We start from the raw sequence: 21153 nt of genomic DNA, 5'->3' as shown, positions 1-21153 counted from the left end.
GAAGATTCAAATCTCAAAATATTATTAAAATGCTTAACATGTCTTTAACCATTAAAGATAAATTAGAAAATTTTTGACTATTATTTTTTTCACCATCGTAAAATATTTTGGTGCTCCAAATATTTGGTAATATTTTTTTTTCAAATATTTGATAATAAATTTTAAAAAAATATGAGAAGAGAAGGGGTGATATTTGTTCACACTCAACTGAGTGGACTTATATATGAACGAGTTACTAATATATATGATTTGAATTTAACATTATTAAAAGAATCGTAATTCAAATATACCAGCAAATCAACCCTCAAATTGTAAAGTGTAATCACAACTTTAATATTATTTGATTTGTTTTCTTAATAAAAAAAAAAGCAGAAAACCTTAAATGAAAATTCCTTAAACCCTTCTAAGATTATTACAAAACTAATATCACAAAAACTAAAATCATGATATTGTTAAACTATTTTTCACTTTGTTACTTCTAAGTTCATTAAAATACAATCTCAATATTCTAATTGTTTTGTAAAACTATTTTTTATGTAACAATTTTAATTCTTAATATAAATTTCAAAATTATACTTTATAGTTTTAACTCATTTTATATTATATTATATTTTTTTAAAAATCCTTTAAATCATTTATGATCAATAATAATAATAATATAAAACTTAAAGTTTTTCTTTTATCTTTTATTCATTTTATTTTACAAATTAAACCATTATAGTATTAACAAATTTTATTCTTAACTATATTACAAAAACATAAAATAGGCTAAAAATTATTAATTATTATACCAATTTAGATATTAATTTACAAAATTAAAAGTTTTTTTTATTAAAATCAATATAATATTTAGTCACTATTAACCGATATAATATTTTCTCCAAATTCGATTATCTTTATTTTCCAATATATATATATATATATATATATATATACATATATATATATATATATATATATATATATATATATATATAAAAGAATTAAGCGAAGATAATTTATAAAAGATCATCTTGAGAGCAAATGTTAAATAGAATTTGGTCAGTGTTCATGAATCCCAGTGTTGTTGCTTTGCGTTGCCCTAACCCTAGCATCCCTATAAACTCATTGATGTTGTTGCAAAATGATTTGACTCCACAAACATGAAACAGTGTCCACTCTCTCTATTCGGTGGTAAACGAACTTCCCTAGCTTCAGGAACCAACCACGAACTTCTCATGTGTCCTTAATGGACGGAGAAATCACCTTCATAGTAAACTCAAATCATCATCATATTCATTTGACTATATATGTATAACAATTTTGGTTTCTCACAGAAAAATCCTCATATATTCATTCTCAACCCCACAGGATCTAGTGGGTTTCACAAGTGCTTATACCTTTTCCTACCATTTCGTTTTGGTTTTTGCTTTTGGTGCGCAATTTGTTAAAGATAACTTGCACTTTTATAGCATATCTAGACACTGGGAGGACTAGGACAAGAATATTCTAAAGGGACTGTAGTGGCATGTCCATTCTTTTAACATAAGGAGAAATACTTATTGACAAGTAAATTATTTACCTAATTAAATCCGTCAAGAAAATTGTAAGAAGCTCCAAGTATATATAAGTAAGAGAAAGATTTTATAAAATTTTATAAACTAATAGAAAACCTGAATCACGAATTGAAAAGGAATTAAAACTGGTGCTATGTATTTATGATGGATTTGAGTTATAGTGCATTAACCATTAGTGCTCGACAAAATCAAGGTGACGAGTTTTACTAATTAATAACTTCCTCTACATAAGCTCTCCAGAAGAAGATGCTTTGGTCGAATTGCTTCCCGACAAATCTTTACTTAGATTCTCTCATAATGCATAATTAACAGTCAATTAGAGAAGTGTGTTTACGTCATCATAATTAACTAATAACCATGATATTATAACAATTATGTAAATGAAGTATGATTACCAATCCCACTAGCACAAACAAATGTATATCAATAATTAAATTAAGTAAATGCACACCTTCAAATTCTAAGAGAATCAAGAACGTAGAATTATTTTAGACGTATCGAAATAATATTGATGAAGAAAATTAAAGATTTCAAACATGTGAAATCCAGCAACAATGACGAAAAGATTGACACAGGAGGAGTCTAGTTTCTCTACTTCATGTTGTTTTTCGGTAAGCATTAAAAATACACTGTTATTGTATTTTAAAGATAATTTTAAATATATTTTAAAATTAATGATTATCGGTGTATTTTGAAGGTACATCACAGAAACAACAGTAAAAAATTCAAAATCGCACAAAAAATTTCACATTGGTTGTACGGTATCTTTCTCGGTAATTTCTAATTTAAAAGGAAAAAGTTAGTTTCACATTGAATTAAAAAAAAAATATTCATTGTATACTATTTTTAATAATATATATAATAATACGTACAAAGGATCTCCTCTTTTGTGTTCACATTTCCAAATATCAATTTTATCCTTTAAAATATAACTATTTATTAAATTTTTAAAAACTGGCCGTTATTTTTATAAACTTTTAAAAAAAATCGTCTATCTTTGCTTCTTCTCTTTTTCTCTATTAATCAACAACAGTTATTCGCTCATCTGATATATTTAATTTAATTTTTAATAAATATAATTTTATTTTATATATTAACTTAAAAATGTTACATTATCATCACCTACTAATATAATATCATGCATATTTAAAAAATGCATACACACAATCGTTGTCGCGTCTATGTGTACGCTAATATATATATATATATATATATATATATATATATATATATATATATATATATATATATATATATTAATTTTATATTAAAAAGTGATATATTTATAATTAAAATATTATTAGTTGGAATAGACTTTAATTCATAAGTCCAATACCAGATTAATAAGTGAATTTTAAATTTGACTTAATCTTACCAAATCAGTTTGAAAGATAAGATTTTCATCACACTTATATATTATAAATTGATTTTATCTCTGTTTGATAACATTTATTTTCTGGATATTAAATATCTTGTAATAAGACAAATTAAGCTAAATCACGATTCAACATTAAACGTACGTGAACGCCTATTCCAACAATGACTACATTCCGAACACGATTCTTCATGATTTTACTAGAAACTAGTGCGAATTGTGGTTTTGTTGACGTAGGGTTTCGTAGTGGAGTGAGTGGAGGAAGAGAAATTAGATGGCACTAACATGATGTACCATAATAGAGAGGGTTATGAGATTAGCATTTTGAATAGTTAACCAGCCAAATTGGAAAATGGAGGTTGAATTAAACTTGTTCAAAGTGTGTAGGACACTAACACTTCTCCATTTCTACACTTGTTCACTTGGGTGGCAATAACACGTGAAGTGTGATGAATGACATAGTTACTTTCAATCACAACTTCACTCTCTCTCTTCTCACTGTCTCCGATCTTCCTATGGCTGCCAACAATTTGGAGTATCAACTTGGACTCCCACCAGAAACGTCTCATCAGACCATACCATATAGTGGGGTGTGTAGTGATGTCCTACACTATTCATGGTGAATCCATTTTTCGTATTCTTTCTTATAATTTACTTTCTATATTTTTTTTCAGATTTCATCATTATTGCTTACTTAAGAATCAAATTCATTGAATTTTGTTAATGGTTGAAAATTTCGTTTCGACTAAAAATAAAATTAATTAAAATATAGGTTTAATTAGTCGGATGGTACTCATTTTTGTTTACATGTGTCAGTTTAGTACCCCGCTTTTAAAAATGTGTCAATCTAATCTCAACTTTTGAAAAAGTGTCTTAATCAGGTCCCTCTCAGACAAAAATTACTAAAGTCATTAACTTAATTCATGACTTTTACCACTAAATTTTAATATAAATATCATAATTTTGTAAGTCATTTTAAATATGAATATTGTTAACGATGTTAATAATTATTTACCGAAAAGGATCCAATTGAGACATTTTTTCAAAAGTTGGAACTCAATTGACACATTTTTAAAAGTAGGTACCAAATTGACACATCTAAATGAAAGTGAGTACCATGTGACTAATTAAACCTTAAAATATATAAGTGAGTGTTAACTTAACTTATATTTGTAAAATTAAATTAGATTTATAAAGTTTACTTATATAAATTTACCGTGGCAGATATATGTGTACATGAAGGTGGACAAGTGCACCCCTAATTTTTTAAATTATTACGAAATATCTTTAAAAAAATTATTTTGTTCCCGTTAATTCTTTTTTCTTTTATGGAGATTAAAAATATGTTTAATTTTTTAAATTTAAACTTAATTGTAAAAGATTGGTCACAGAATCAAACTCCACTTAATTGCACAAGACATACCTAAAATATTAGAGCACGTCATGCAAAAGAAATATTCAAAATAGGAAGAGTTGTACTGAAGATACTCTAAAAAGTGGCACCAAAAGAGAAAGTACCTACTGGACTTTTCAGTCAATTAAAGTATATTCTCCTTACATTCCTAATTATTATATAGGCTTAAATTATATTTCTTTATTTATTTGAAGGTTATATATTAATGTTTGAAAATTTTATCAACGCGAACTGCTATTACATATTTAAAAAATTACACTTTCAAAAAATTATATATATTCAAAATTTTTATATAAATTATATTTGTGAACATACACAGTATTTCACATAATTTGATAGTTTGAACAAGAAGTAAACTTGAATCGAATAATGTAAATAGATTGAATTGAATACGCAAAAAAGTGGGGTAACTGTGGTCTCAAGTTAGAAGATTCGCCATTGCTAAAGAGAAAGAATCTTGAGGGAACATAATGATGTACAAGTTTACATTCACCACCATTATGAATATTCTCTCACCGTATATTTCCTACGTTCACATTAAAAAAAAAAAAAAGATAACTAATTAATATTAACAACAATAATATACGGAAACCTTAATGGCCTATAAATAAAGACCCTCACACACAACATTTTGCAACCAATTCGAATCTAAAATAACTCTACAACAGAACCTCTCTCACTCTTTTCACAGCTCAATGGCCAATTTGAAGCACGTGTTCATGATCACTTGTGTTCTTCTATGCTTGGTTTTCCTGAATGGAATTGCTTCAGCTAAGGCGAGGGCACTGAAAAAGGAGCACGTGTACGAAATGGGTGCAGTGGAAGACAACATTAATCTCCTGTGGCGGCGCCGCATGATCGAAAACGCCGCAACAGCGAGAACAAGAACCTTAGATTCTCCGAATAATGCTGGTGGATCCGACAACTGGATCGATGATTTCCGACCAACGGATCCTGGTCACAGCCCTGGAGCTGGTCATTCTTCCCCTACACCAAAGCAAGCTTCTAACAATGGTGCCCCAAGGCCATAGGAGTATATATATCATTATTCTCCTGCATATATAAAATTATTAATATTATATTATATATATAATGTTCATGCATTTATATTAATATTGCAGTATTTATTATTATGCAATTAATGTGGCTGATGAATATTAGTCATGTCACAGAAGATGTAGTTTCGATGCTTTGTGTGTGTACTATGTAAATTATGTCCCTATTGTTTGGAAAAGCAGTAGTGTTGCTGCTATATATAGGTCTTCTCAGCTGAATATTTATGTAAACATAACATATGTGATGTGTTATCAATATTGTGTTCCCACTTCTTGGTGCAGTTTCAGCCGCAAGATTGAACTTTACAAAGATGCTTTATAATAATATACTATTAAAGATGAAAAAGAAAACAAAAGTAATTGAAGATACACGTGGGTAATAGTCCCAACACAGTTTCGTAAAGCTAAAAAGTTCCCATCAAAATAACTTCAAATGTCCTTGTTGGTAGATATTTATAATTTGAAATTATTTAGATACAATTTAATAGTTTGTATAACATTTTATTGTAATTTTTTTAGTACAAATATATAATTGCCGTGTTCCAATCCAATTAAACGTAAAATAATAATAATAAGCAAAATATACAAAATAATAAAATTTAAGTTTTTTTTTTAAAAAAAAAACTCTTTAAATTTGTTATTGTTCTTCTTTTAGATTTTTCATTATTAGAATATAAAAAGAAAAACTAGATGAAGTGAAAATAGACTTTAACACTTCTACACTGATATATATTATAATTTCTGAGCTCGAGGCTGATTTGTGGTAAGATAATTTTTAATGTTTCTATAATCTATATCAAAAGTTGGATCTATTCTCAAAACCTATTTACATAACTTATTTTTATGCAACATTCATTAATATTCTAAACTTAATTAAGTCAACAAGCTATATATGTCCTACTAAACAATTTAATTACCTATATATATATATATATATATATATCAATTTTATTATATACTTTAACTATAGTTATAAATATAAATATATTTTATTATATACTTTAACTACGCACGTGGTTTTTGTTTCTCTGGACCTTCACGTGTTATGGAGTTGTGTTGGGCTTTTTTTTCTCTCTAGTTAATTGATCTATGTTATACGTTCAGACTGGACCAGGTTTTCCTATTTGCGCCCCTCTTTTCATTTCGTAATCTCAAAATTTTAAACATTTAACAATTTAAAAATATGGAATGAGATTTTAGTTTCGATCCTATACAATAAAATGGAATAATAAGTTTCGTAGTGCAAGACATTATAGAAAATAGTTTTCATTTTATTTTGTTAGCTTACAACTTTTTTAACAATGAAAGTACTAAAACTAAATCTAAAAAAATACACCTCTAAAAAATCTTATATAATTAGCACAACACTTTTTTTATATTAAAATAACAAAAACATTGACAAAATGATTTATTTTCCAATTTTAAGTGTGAACCAAAAAATTCATAAATCACCTCAACAAAATGCAAATACATAATATCTTAGAATCAAGCATGACTGAAAAGACTATCAATCAAATCCATAAAATATTTATCATACACATTTTTTTAATCTTGAACGTAACTAAAAAGATTAGCAATTAAGTAAACGTAATCTCTAGTAATACAAAATCAATATGGTAAATATATTTTTCCAACTTTAGATTATTAATAAAATATTTTTCTTCTATCAGAGATCTTTGGTCCCCGTAAAAACAATTCCAATGGAAGAGATGAGAACTAAATATTTCGAGTAAAAATATAAAAAAAATACAAGAAAATATAATTATTTACCCTTAATATAATATTTTATATAAATATTAAATAATATTATTATTCATTAATTAAAATTAATATTCAATTAAAATCAATAATATTATTAAATATAGTTTTTAAGAAATATAACTTATTCTAAAATATTAATAAATACTTATTCAATATTACTTCTTTTATTATTGACTTATACATTGAAAACTATACTATTTAATAAATATAATTACTACAACGCATAAACATAATTAAATTAATAAATAGTGTTATTTATTGTATTCCTTATTTAATATCATCTTCACATATGTATTTAATTTAATAGTAATATATGAGTTTACAAAATACATATACATTTAATATATTTTACAAATATATTTAATATATCTTTCTTTTTCCTATTCGATCTTTATTAATTTTTTTGGTTTATTGAGTATTTATAATTTCTATATTCGTCCCATAATTTTTTTTCTCTTTGTCCATACGTGCTGAGAAATATCAAATTTTATAAATAAAATTAATCAATATCGTGATTAATATAAAATAAATGAATTTTATTATTTTAATTAATATCATGTTGATAATGAGATGATCATGTCATCACCTACAAGATTAAGTGATTCTGAGCTTCACCACCATTAATGTAGGTGACCATGATGATTCTTTATTATTCAACTCTTCAATAAAAATAATAAAAATCATTTTGTATTTTACATAAACAATATTGTTTTGTGATTAATTAAGTTTATAGTAATTGATAATTTTTTGTTATTTTCATATAAGTCCCTATTAAATTTTATTTGCTTGTTGAATACTTAACATTTTTATATTCTTTAATTAATTTTGGGTTAATGTAAACCGACAATTTTTTTATTGTTCTCATTATTTTTGTGGTGACAAAAAACTATAATTGTCATCGTCATTGGTGTGACCCTTTCTTTTATTTAACATTGTAAAGAAAATAATAAAAGTCACAGTATCTACCATATTATTTTTACATTAACAATATAACTTCACGTTACCTTAACATGTGGAGACAAATAAATAAAATAATCATGACACGATTATGTTAAAAGAAAAATTAAACATAAAAAAATCAATTGAAAAAAAAATAAGATTTTTGAATATTTGATCTAAAAAATCTAATGAAAGATTAATTGAAAATATAATAAAAATTAACTAAAAATGTTAAAATTTTGGAAAACTTGAATCTCAATTAAACTTTTGTTTAATCGTGACTAATTTATATGTTTTTTTTAAGTGAAGTTTCTCATCCAAACATAATCTCTTCTATTATTACAACATGTAAATATAACTTTAATCGACAAACAATTCTTATAAATTAATAGTCGTCTATTAATTTGATAGAAGTTACTCATATAATTGATATAATAATTATTTATATGATTCAAATGATTAATAAATATTTATATATTTGTAGATATTAACATGGTTGATATAATACTTACTCATAAGATTAATATGAAATGATGATATATGATTAAAATAAATATTTATGTTAATTATTGAATTTGCAATTTTGTATATAAATGAGACTTTTCTTATCAATAATACATACAAAAACATTGTTTCCTATTTTTTTATTATCAATTATTTTTTTCTATTTTATTCTATTATTAGCTTTATTTTATAAATAATGATGATATTTTTATATTTTTAAAATTTATTAATTTTATATAGTCAAATGACGCTAACACTTTGTTGATATACTATTTATATGATTACTAAATAATATTACTTATCATATTTAATATAATATTTATGCACCCAATTAGTATTATTTACATATACGTATTTAATATGCTTTTAATCACTGAATATAATAAATACAATGTTGAATTTTTTTTTTCGACAATGATATTTAAGTGTTGGTTTCTGGCCATCTCGTTTTCTCTACGTATATATCACACACACAATTATAAACTAAATAATATCAAAAAGTAATAAGATTAAATTATGTTTAAATAATTATTTTTTTTGTTAAAACTGATTCATTTATGAAAATTACACATATTTTTACAAAAAATTTAATTCTTAATATACTTTTTGTTAAATTAGTGAAGACTGAATTTAACTAAATTATAAAATCTATATGTTATTATGTAACTACTTTATATGATGAAAAGTATATAAGATTTTTTTGAAACTATAACTCAGAAGATATTTAAATAATCACTATTTAATTTAAATCCAAGAGAATAATAATTTAAATTAGTGTCTCACAATAATTAGTAACCTTTTCTTAAACATTATAAATTTTGTGAAATTGGAATAATGATCGATATAAATCTTCTTCTGTAAATATGTATTAGAATAACAACAAAACTCTGACCATTATGTATGCATATAATTCATGCAAGCTTAACAGAAAAAACATTGACCTTAGGTGAATATGTCTGAACGTTAACAACACTGACACCAGATGCAGTACTAAAGATAACAAAAAACAGTAAAAACAAATTTAGATGCAATTTTTTTTTATGTCAAAGAAAAGACAACCGAAACGACATTATTATCTAATTAATGAATCTATATATTTTAACCAATTTGTTTATGATGATGTCTTAATTTTTAAAATTAATATTAATACATATTTATTTCATATTATTTTATTTAAATTTAAGATATTACTCAAGCGATTTAAATTTAAATTCAGAGGATAGAAAGGGATTTGACGTCGCGTGTTAAACAGGATCAAATATATAGGTAAAAGATATGAAAGTTATATCTTTCGCATATAGTTATAGGTAAAAATTAATTAAGCTGCATTTGATGTCCTTTTAATCTAATATTAACAATTTTTATACAACATGTATTTTTTTAACTTTTTTTTTCATATTTTATTCCTTTCAAGAAAAGAATACAGTTTTGTGTTATATTATTTTGGTTTAACCTTTTCCTAAACCTACACTATTATTTTAAATATATATTAGAATAATTTAGTTAATTAAAATACGATGATAAAATAAATAACTGTATACGGAATTAAAATTCGTAGGCTAAAATTATGAATATGAATTTTAAAATTCGTCTATAATTTTGTTTTGATTTTCTTGCTACAAAAGATTAAAAGCAACGGAAATTGCAATGTAGCTATATATATATATATATTATATTAATTTAAAGAAATATAAGTTTGGATAAAAATGATAAGATGTTAGATAAGAGATGGAAAAAAGAGGAAATAAATATCCGAAGAGAGAAGAGTTAATTAGGGAAAGAAGGAAAGGTGGCGGCGGCACGGAATGAGATAGAAGAGAAAGCATAACAGTGTTGCATTCCAAATCCCTCGTAATTAGATCCAACGGCTGGCATCAAACCCAGTGGAGTGATCGAACGGGGAAAACGAGAGCCGCGTATACGAAGCCAACCCAGGAATAAGAATTCTTCATCCTCTTATACCCTTCCGTGCCGCGCCCACTTCTCTCTTCTTCTTCGTCTTCTCTCTCTCCTCGGAATTCCAGATTCGTTGTTTCTCTCTCTAGAAACCACCCTCGCTCGTTTCTTCTCCTTTTTTCCGTTTTTAGCTTATTCCATATTTGGCCTTCGACACTTCACTCACATCCATTTATAGAAAAAATAGACAGAGAGAGTGAGAGCGAGCGAGAGAGAAAGAGGAAGTGTTCGGTCACCGTTTATTGATTTTATCGATTGATTGGTTTTTTTCATTCGTCGATTTAGGATGCATCAGTCCAACGGTTCCGATTCCTCGTTGCAGTCGCAGTCGCAGTCGCAGTCGCAGTCGCAGTCGCAGTCGCAGTCGACGGAACAGAATGTTCCGCGGCAGCCGGCGGGGTCTCCGGCGATGGCGCGGCCGCAGCAGTGGCTCCCGTTGCAGTATCCAGCGGCCGTGGTAATGCCGCACCACATGCTGCCTCCGCAGCACTACGCGCCGCCGCCGTACATGTCTTTCCATCACCACCAGTACGCGCCGCCGCACGTCCCGCACCAGCAGCATCAGAACGGATCCAGCGGCGAGAACAAAACCGTCTGGATCGGCGATTTGCATCACTGGATGGACGAGAACTATGTCCATCGCTGTTTCGCCTCCACCGGCGAGGTACACACATTCATACTCGATATACATATAACAGACACGCAGAGAACGAATCTATGAGTACTGTTATGCGTAAAATTGAATGGAGATAATTGCAATTCTTTGTAGTTTAATTTTGATATAATGGTGTTTAATTTCTGAAACAGATAAAATTGCTTATGTTATGACATATATTTATATATATATATATATATAAAATATATATTTATGTATGGACATATATGGGTTATAGGTATGATAATGCATTCGGATTTAATTCCTGTTTGTGTTTATTACGTAATGCGGATGATTTGTTGTAATTATAATATCAAGTAAGAGTTGTAGTTAGCAATGTTCTATACGAGTGTTTTTTTTTTTTTTTTTCTTTTTGGCATTCCTCGTTATCAGCCGATTTCGATAATGTTGGAAAAACTCAATTTTTAACGTAATTTGATTTTTTTTTTCGTCTATTCGAGGGTTTTTAAAATTTAATTAGACTTTTATCTCGATTTAAGTGTCAGAGATTGTATCAGTGAAAAAAATCTAAGGAGTTCATTGAAGTTTTTTTTTTGTCTTTTTTCTTATTTTTTTGGTTGGATTTTGCTGTGTGATTTATTTGGGATGTTTGGCTGGTTACAGGTAAATTACATGTTTTTCTTTTTGTGGTTGGTGCTTGTGTGGGGTTTAATTCCTGTGTTACGCGGTACTATACAAGGTTGTCAACGCATGCACGTTTGAAGTGTCAACTTCATTGATATATTGAAAAGGAAAAGTTCTTTTTAGCACCGAGGGTCTGACTAATAACTTTAACTTGTAAATTTTATATATAAATTTACCAGTTATGTGATATTTTGACTTCTACTAAAGCTATGTATGGTTATGCTATCCAAAATTGTTTTTAGTGGAGTGAATGAAAATTTTTCCTTTGCAGGAATAAAATAAAATGGTCACACACATAATTGATGAATTTAAATTCGTACTTGTTTAATGGATGAAGAGTGGAAATAGAAATGAGGATGTCATTTATTTCCGTACTTGTGTCTACGTTAATGAACACTCATTAATTAGATAAAAAAATCTGCATTTCGTAGGCTTAATTTGTTAGGACAAAGATGTGGCCTGTGCTTCTCATATCCAAGCTTCTGACTTTTATATAATTTTACAGATTTCCTCCATCAAGGTTATTCGCAATAAGCAAACTGGCCTATCAGAGGGTTACGGATTTGTGGAGTTCTATTCACGTGCTACTGCTGAGAAAGTTTTGCAAAACTATTCTGGAATTGCGATGCCCAATACAGAGCAAGCATTCCGTCTAAACTGGGCGTCATTTAGCACAGGAGACAAGGGTTCAGATAATGTTCCTGACCTTTCTATTTTTGTAGGAGATTTAGCTGCAGATGTTACAGATAGTTTGTTGCATGAAACTTTTGCTAGTGTGTTTCCTTCTGTTAAAGCTGCAAAAGTTGTTTTTGATGCCAATACTGGCCGTTCAAAGGGCTATGGTTTCGTCAGGTTCGGCGATGACAATGAAAGATCCCAGGCCATGACTCAGATGAATGGTGTTTACTGTTCCAGCAGGCCTATGCGCATTGGTGCTGCAACTCCAAGGAAATCATCTGGTCATCAACAGGGTATCCCAAATGACATCACTTGCTTCTGATTTCTGATATATCTCTTTTCATTTGGTAGGGTAAAGGAAAAAATATGTACATAATGCATTCCGTACAAAAAAAATGCTTCCAGCCACTTATACCATTCTAAATTTTCAGCTGTTCTTCGGTTTGAGTACTACATTTCTTGCTCATATAAACAGAAATCAATGTTTTGTGCTTTAGATGACGATTTCAATGACTTTCTAAATGGCTGTAAATTCCTTGAAATATATGTCATATGTGATTTTTAGTTTTCACAGCAAAAGAAAGAAAAAAGACAATTACTATGTTTGTTTACTAATGTAAATGAACGTCAAATATGTTTGATGGTTTCATTAATAGGAGTCGGGGCAGTTAAAAATCATCCCATTTATTCATAGGCTCTGATTGTGTGAAGTGTACATTAGGTCCATTATGGTGTGCATGATATTAATTGCTTTTTTAAGCTTCAAACTAAACTATTCCAAACATATACTTGGTCGTTAATTTCCCCTTTTTTTTATTTAGACCCCTTCAATTTCTTTTTGATAATACATCTCCCTCTATTTTCCTCCAAATTTGTTTTTGATTCATGTTTAGATCCTCACCTAAGTGAAAAATTTTAGGTTATTGTTGATCCCACTTGTAGGAAAAGTCTTGGTTGTTGATGTTGCTTTTGTTTTTTCCATTTCTTCCCATGGCAAGAGTTTGAAATATTTCTACCAGCTTTGTATTTATTTTGTAAGTTTCCTTGTTTAGGAGGTCAGTCAAATGGCACATCCAGCCAATCTGAAGCAGATTCTACCAACACAACAGTGAGTTTTCCAGTTTTATTTGATAAAAATTTGCATTCTAGTGATTTGGTACCACTTTCCAATAACTAACCAATGTCTCGTTATAGATATTTGTTGGAGGACTCGACCCTAATGTTTCAGATGAGGACCTCAGGCAGCCATTCTCCCAGTACGGTGAGATAGTCTCTGTAAAGATACCTGTTGGAAAGGGATGTGGTTTTGTCCAGTTTGCAAATAGGTACAAATTCTGGTATTTTAAATTCTTTCCATATTGACAGATAACATACATAATTTTAGAGTCTTTATTCGTGTAATCACAACAACATTATTCTGATAAACTTTCTCAGAAATAATGCTGAAGAGGCATTGGAGAAGCTAAACGGGACAACAATTGGAAAGCAGACGGTCCGACTTTCTTGGGGCCGTAATCCAGCAAATAAGCAGGTAAAACCCTCGATCAGATAGAATCCCACATTCACCTTATCATTTGTCTGTTTATCTAAAACAAGTATTGTTTGATGACCAACAAATTATCCTAGTAAACGCCGTTTATTGTATCTCTTTAAAGAAAGTGGTTTCTATTGGCCTCTTATAATCATTTTAAATATAAATTATACCAACATCATCAATGAATTTAAGCTCAGTTTTGTGAATTTCATTTTCCCATAAAAAACTTTGGAAGTGGTACTGTACTGTATTGACTTCATGCTGCATGTCATTAAATTACATTTGTGATGATTCAATCTCAATTGGTATTTCTTTGGATTGCAGTTTAGAATGGATTTCGGCAACCCCTGGACAGGGGCATATTATGGGGCCCCTATTTATGATGGTTATGGATACGCATTGCCTCCTCGTCATGATCCCAGCATATATGCTGCTGCTTATGGGGCTTACCCTCTTTATGGTGCCCACCAGCAACAAGTAAGCTGAATGCAATGCGGTGCCATGCCGTGCAGTGCAACAGAGAAGTAGCTTTCACAACAAGTTACACAGAATCACTCTTCAATGTGCAAATTAACTTCTCTCCCTTTGTAACTTGCCTGATCTGTTGAATTAAGAATCCCTCCTAATTGTGGAGTGGAAATGAATTTTGATAGCCTGAGGTAGCGCTGTAGGGATTCAATTAGTCATTTGTTTAGGCCTTGTAAGAGTAATGACTAAAGAGGAGCTTAAACTTATTATAGGAATAATTGTCTTATGTATGACAGCTTGTGTGCTTGCGTGTATTTTATTTGTTTTTGACATTGAAGCTTTGCTTTGTTAGCTTTCAAGGGTCATTTCGTTTCTTATTTGCCAAATTTTACTTGCATGTCTGCTTTTCAGAAGCGATTATAGAATTCGAGTTCATCGCATGTAAGAGTTTCTGGATGTGCTTATGCATTATTTGGTTTAGTTTGAAATCTATTTCAAACTAATGTGGTTGGAGAGTGTCCTTAGGACTAGTTAGATCTTCACTTTTGGGTCCTCTAAAATAATTTCATACTCCTTTATTTGATTGTATTTTTTTCTGTTTTCTCTGTATGGTATAATTTGAAGTGCATCATTTTTTAGTTCTGCCCAATCCATGTCCAGAAAGTTTTGACGTTCCATCTCTACACCAAAAGATGGAAACTGTGCGCATTTTTTGTGCGTCAAGTCTATATATTTTTTGAGCATTTTTCCCCACATACTTGAACAATTAAATCACATCTTTAATTTGCATTCCGGAATGAAAAGAGGTGTGTCTCAGATTATTTTGAGGTGCCAGAAACCCCTCATTTATTCTTTCTACAGTACATGGAAATATGGAATTGTTCCACCTTTAAACTTAGAAGAAGTAAAATGGACATTGGCATAAATTTTTGGCCCTTTTTCATAACTCCTTAGTCCTTCTCTCCCACTAATTTCATGTTTATTTGGAAAGAAAGGGGACGGAAGAAGGCAGTGAAGACTTTGCAACTGAGTTCCTTTAGCTTAAACAGTTTAAATTTGGCAGACAAAAGTTTCATATTTTGCTGCTCGAATATTAATAGTTCATATAGGAATAAATGAAGTATTTCTGCAACTTACATAAACTTATCCTTGAATTTTTTTACCTTTATAAGAATATATACTGATCTTAGGTGCTATATTATTTCCTATTTAGAGGCGAAAATCTCATTGATGAATTTGTATGAAACTCATAAAATTTTCGCATCTATTTTAAGGATATTGAGACCAAATAGACCTAAGAGTTCAATTCGGGAGGAAGTTCTCCCCGAAGAAAAAACGAGATCATGGTTAACGCTCTCTTTGGTTGGTAACTTGGAACCATGTGCCCAGCTCCTCTTACAGTGATGAGGGTGAGTCCTTTGTACCCAATCAAGTATCCTCCAACCTGCATTTTGTATGTTGTTGATTACCTAGATGCTCTGCTTGAAATTGTGATTATATATGGTAAATGAAAATGCTTATTAAGTTATTACCTCATCTCCAGAATACCAGGGACGCCATGTTGTCTCCACTGGAAGTTTCAAGGAATTTACTGAATACCTAGATGATGTTATGGGAACGCGCCCATCTGTATCTCCACTGCATTATAGAACAACAATGTTACATAAAAGCCATGACAGTACTGTCTTGGATGTAACAAAGCAATTTGTATAGTGTGTATTATCTATCACCTATATATCCAGGTTCTTATGCCACTTGATATTATCCGATTTATAGTGGGTAGAACTGTTGCTGGGCTATCTGTCCATCCCACTCCACTGAACACAAGCGTCACATGCATATTGATTCAGGAAATACAACAGTTACAATTCACTCAGGAAAGTGTATTAAGAAAACAACACAATCAGAGAATTTTGTGTACCTGCAAGGAGACCATTCTGAGAGTTTTGCATGAAGAGCCTCTTGTACTTGAGCGATGTTTAAGTAGGATTTGGTATATTCGTCAGAACAAGGGTCGAAATTGCTGTCCTACAATGTTCGATATTCAAGAGTTTTATGCCTTAGTTTTCACCCAAATAATATTACTCCATTCATCTTTGCGTTCTTAATATTTTCTTAGTTTTCTTAATATTTTCTTAGTTTTCTTAATATTTTAAAACACTAATCTCAAATGAACTGTCTGTCAAATATTCACAAAGGCAATATACACTATATTAGATTGTATAAGTACTCCTCATTCTCACTATAGGTATAGGTAATTCCTCTGTATATTTGTATGATTAAATTTGTTTATTAGATATTTAAAGTTGCTTTAAATGTATGTAGATAGTTATCAATGTCAAATTTAATTTACATTATTATGGTTGACATAAATATAATAACCTTTTTGAAATTAGTTCTTTGTAAATGCCTTCGTTATATATCATCTTCATCACGCAAAAACCAACAATCAAATAGATGAATAAAAAATACATAGGAGAGGAAGAGCCATGGAACTTACAGAGTTAGGAGCAGAAGTTTGATGAGATTTTGTGGCAGTTGAATCACAAGGGGGACCATATATGTCATAAATGTCAATGACTCCAATCTCATTATCCCCTCTTATTTGGTATTCGTTGCATTCACTTGTCATGTTCCCACTCTCAAAGTCACAATGCCTTTCAATTCCTTCATGGGTTTCATCTGAGTTCAAAGCATGGGTCCAGAAATAGTCATACATTCCCTTTGCACATATATTATCATCTATCCAACCATTCCCAATCTGCATCAACAATATAATACCAAAACAAATGAATTATGGAATGATCTTATGATCTTCTTGGTCTGTCAGAAGCACTTCCAAAACGCAAAAAGTTGACTCACTCACCGCAATCCCTTTGAGGTTGATGACTGTGTGATTTGTAAGCTTATTATTAGTGAGAATAGTGTGAGCTAGCTGAGGAACATAATGTCCAGCATAGCTTTCTCCAGTGATGAACAAGTCTCGAGATTTGTAGTGTGGAAATCTGTGAAGCCAGTTTATAAGAAAAGTGTAAGAGTCCATGGCTGTGCTCTTGTCTCCAGTGTTTGTGTAGTCTGAAGAAGTGTTTGAATATGAAAATCCAACTCCTGCTGGAGATTCTAAGAAAATAACGTTTGCCACTGCCAATTGTTCAACAAAAAAGTTTCATTACAAATGAATAACATCAATTAGAAAGAGAATAACATCATGTCATTTTGTATGTAGTATATATGTGTGGAAATGCTTACCATTGTTCCATGCATATTCATTTCTGCGTAGTGTTCTTCCGTCACTGTTCACTCTGAAAGGTCCCAATTCTTGCATGCCTCCATATCCAAGGGATGAGCAGCCAGGCCCTGAAAATCACACGTTCAGTGATCTTTCCTTTTTCTTTTTCATTGAGGCTTTTGTTCAATTCTAGAAAAGGAAAAGATTTCCATTTTTAAGTTTAACTTATAATTCTTTTCTTGTTAAAAACTCATGAATTTTAATGTCTTATCCAGATAGATTCTACAGGATTCATCGATCCTTTTTTTTATATAAAATATATAATAAAAAAAAACGGAACAAAACCAAATCAAACCGATAAAAGAAATATAAAGCAATTTTCTAAAAAGTATTTAACTTGTAACTTTTTAATTAACTTTTTTTATTTAGTATTAAGTTATTTATGTTGAAGACCTTACACCGAATAAAGATAAATTTATGAATGGGTGCAAATCTTACTTTATAAGCGAATCTTGTAAGATTGAATCCATTTTTTAATATCATATCTAGCGAGATTTATTTTTGTTGAGCTTATTGTGATGGATTGTTATTGGGAGTTTGTTCTTTGTTGAGTTTATCATATCATTCACTATTAGACTTTTATTGGATTAGGGGTGTCAAAACAAGTTTGGCCTATAACAGGACATGTTACAGTTTCTGACCCATTTTTTAGTGACGGATAAGCTTGGTCCAACTCGTTTTTAACGGTCAACGGTGGAACAAGCTAAAATGGACCAACATTTCTATATTGGACAACTCATTATTATCTAATTTCATTTTCTATATATATATATATATATATATATATATATATATATATATATATATATATATTAGTACGAAAGGTATGTAGAAATCTTGTATCAACTAAAAACAAAAAAAATTACAATATATAAATAGATGAAAATCTTACTTTACATGTTAATTTTATAATATTGAATTAATTTTAATAATTTAGTCTATTAAAAAAAGATTTTTAACTAAGTAATTTAGTTTAATTCCTCCACAATTTTTATTTTTAGTTTACTGTAATAATATAATAGATAATATGTTATGAAATGATGAGAGTGATAAGAATAAATACTAAAGATTACTGTAGTTTTTATGATATTAAGATTGTTGATATAATAATATATTCTTTAGTCCTGATTTGGACTTTCCGTATGAAATATATGAAACATGTTAACTTTCCGTATGAAACAAATAAAAAAGTTGTAAAATAGGAAATACATCTCAAATGGATATTTCCATTGAAGACATTATGACATTCGTGCTTCCAATGTCGCATGGACACTTATAACAATAAGAGTTTTCTAAACTCAAAACTTTTTTGCTAATTAAACTGCTAAATAATTTAATTTCTTTTTCGGTGGCACTCATCAACTATGGCTTCCGTGTTAGAATTCCATTACAGTGTATATATACAAGTTGTGTTGTCATTGTTGGAATCACACGATTGATTGAAAATATTAATCACCAATAAAAAATATTAGCATATTTAAAAAGAAAAAAACAAAAACCCTAATTGCCCCCTTTACTATTTATTTCTACAAAGGGTGGGGTCATGGTGTCAAATTATTCATCATAATTGAGTCCACTTTATTTTTATTGGGGGGCAAAAGGAATACTTTTAAATAGGCTTTTTAGATTTTTTTTATTTGTTCATCACATTTTTTTTCTGTTGAAATATTCATTAATCATCTCTTCAATATCATGTCACAGAAATTACCATTTATATGTAATTTCTACTTATTACAGATTTCAAAAAATCTAACCCCTTAACAGAAAGTTGATTTTATTATTATTATTTTTTTATTACAGTAATCTTTCATATCTTGTAATAAAACTTTTTCTATAAATGTTTTAATAACTATCTTACCTTTGATTATTTGATACTATACATAGCATATTCAAAGAAAGAAAAGAAATAGTTATTACCTCCATTGAGCCATAGAAGAAGGGGCTTGTGAGAAGCATTTTGAGGTGACTCTACAAAGTAATAGAACAATCTTCTTCCTTTTTTTGCATCCACAGTTACATAGCCACCATATTGATCAAAATCAACACCTTCTGGTTCTCCTGGTAAACCCTTCACTTTGTCTTCTTCCATCAACACCACCCTTTCTTCTTCAACCTTCCAAAAATCTTCATCACCACCACCATTTTTGGCCACCATTGAAGCTTCTTCTGATGACACCACTTTCTCATCACCCCTCTTTGATCGAATCAACCTATACAGATATTCCCCTTGTTGGTTCCCCTCACACGACCAACACAAAAACATCAACCACACAACAATTTTTGTTGACAACATTGGACTCATCTTTTACGTTGTTTTCTGAGTGTTGTGTTGTGTGTATATATATACCTCTTTCGGGATCTCAAATCCATGACTTTAAATAACATTTTGAAAACTTGGTCCATACCCTTAAATAGTATTTTGAATAGAAAAAGAAATAAGATTCCGATTAATAAAAATATCTATCATTATTTGATAATGTATGAACAAAAATCAATGTATATCATTCATGGCAACTTGTCTGTTTCTCTTTTGCATGTTGTCCATGTAAAGAAAGGTGGTGATGAGAAAGTTATACTCTTGTGATGTGTTTGCGTTGTCAACTAAATAAAGTGATGTTACATGTATTATTATTATTATTATTAACTCTGTTTTTGTTGTTAGAGTATTATATTCAGCATTATTCACAACTTTTTTTTCTTTTAAATTATGCAAAACCTTTTAATATATTTATCTCTATTTAATAAACAATCATTAGTATTTAATGGAAGGCAGTTCAAACTCTGACTTTGTGCAAATACTGTTATTATATATCTTTATTATTTGGTAAGATGAAAGCATATATATAACTAATGAATTTAAATGAAAGCATGTCCCCATTGTTTTCAGTCTTGAATGTAAAAATTATAAAAGTGGTGTATATGTATACATCAATTAATTAGTTTTAAAGTTAATTTTTTAACATGTATTAAATTCATCGGTTAAAACCTATTTTAATAAGGTTTATAATTTGTTAAATTTATTATGTCATACGATATCACTACTAAAAAAAATTCATATTTTCTGTCAATTTTGTTTTAATTTTTTTTTGTAAAAAATACTTACAAATTTTGTTGTGAAAAAAAAAATTATAAGAAATTGTTACCAATTTTTTTACAAAATATTTTGTATAAAATACTTTTCGCAACAAATTTGGTAGAAAATACTTGTAAATTTTATAATTTTGTAGAAAATAATTACCCACGAAGGAATTACTTACAAATTAAAATTCTTAGTAGAAATGACAAAAAAAAGTATTTTCTTACAAATATTTTAAAGAAATTTGA

The 21153-nt window shown here is 29.2% G+C and overlaps 3 protein-coding genes across 3 annotated transcripts; 2 read left to right on the top strand and 1 right to left on the bottom strand.

The window, feature by feature from the left end:
• The first annotated feature begins 4991 nt into the window (after positions 1-4991).
• On the top strand, positions 4992-5687 carry LOC114195460 (precursor of CEP5-like). Its single transcript, XM_028085940.1, has one exon. It carries the CDS (start codon positions 5041-5043, stop codon positions 5374-5376), a length of 336 nt encoding a protein of 111 aa, XP_027941741.1. The 5' UTR covers positions 4992-5040; the 3' UTR covers positions 5377-5687.
• Positions 5688-10366: 4679 nt separating this feature from the next.
• Positions 10367-14917, top strand: LOC114193053 (polyadenylate-binding protein RBP47C-like). The gene is made up of 6 exons (XM_028082754.1): positions 10367-11224; positions 12366-12831; positions 13591-13646; positions 13733-13863; positions 13973-14069; positions 14397-14917. The coding sequence occupies exons 1-6, from the start codon at positions 10847-10849 to the stop codon at positions 14556-14558; spliced, it is 1290 nt and encodes a 429-aa protein (XP_027938555.1). The 5' UTR covers positions 10367-10846; the 3' UTR covers positions 14559-14917.
• A 576-nt stretch (positions 14918-15493) lies between these two features.
• On the bottom strand, positions 15494-20215 carry LOC114193052 (serine carboxypeptidase II-3-like). Its single transcript, XM_028082753.1, has 8 exons — positions 19747-20215; positions 17790-17897; positions 17407-17681; positions 17041-17301; positions 16462-16568; positions 16271-16357; positions 16073-16178; positions 15494-15984 (listed from the first exon to the last, which is right to left on the bottom strand). Exons 1-8 carry the CDS (start codon positions 20129-20131, stop codon positions 15835-15837), a joined length of 1479 nt encoding a protein of 492 aa, XP_027938554.1. The 5' UTR covers positions 20132-20215; the 3' UTR covers positions 15494-15834.
• Positions 20216-21153: the final 938 nt, after the last annotated feature.

The sequence above is a fragment of the Vigna unguiculata genome, chromosome 8, assembly GCF_004118075.2.
Source record: "Vigna unguiculata cultivar IT97K-499-35 chromosome 8, ASM411807v1, whole genome shotgun sequence".
Classification (NCBI taxonomy): domain Eukaryota; kingdom Viridiplantae; phylum Streptophyta; class Magnoliopsida; order Fabales; family Fabaceae; genus Vigna; species Vigna unguiculata.
Note: the sequence above shows the minus strand (reverse complement) of the source record. Positions and strands in the feature narration are given on the sequence as shown.

Coding starts and splice junctions, on each gene's coding strand:
- LOC114195460 (XM_028085940.1), top strand. CDS start 5,041: ATGGCCAATTTGAAGCACGTGTTCATGATCACTTGTGTTCTTCTATGC.
- LOC114193053 (XM_028082754.1), top strand. CDS start 10,847: ATGCATCAGTCCAACGGTTCCGATTCCTCGTTGCAGTCGCAGTCGCAG. Junction 12,832..13,590: donor ATCATCTGGTCATCAACAGG/GTATCCCAAATG, acceptor TTCCTTGTTTAG/GAGGTCAGTCAAATGGCACA. Junction 14,070..14,396: donor GTAATCCAGCAAATAAGCAG/GTAAAACCCTCG, acceptor TTTGGATTGCAG/TTTAGAATGGATTTCGGCAA.
- LOC114193052 (XM_028082753.1), bottom strand. CDS start 20,131: ATGAGTCCAATGTTGTCAACAAAAATTGTTGTGTGGTTGATGTTTTTG. Junction 16,569..17,040: donor AAACTTCTGCTCCTAACTCT/GTAAGTTCCATG, acceptor CGAACATTGTAG/GACAGCAATTTCGACCCTTG. Junction 16,179..16,270: donor ATAAGAACCTGGATATATAG/GTGATAGATAAT, acceptor TCTATAATGCAG/TGGAGATACAGATGGGCGCG.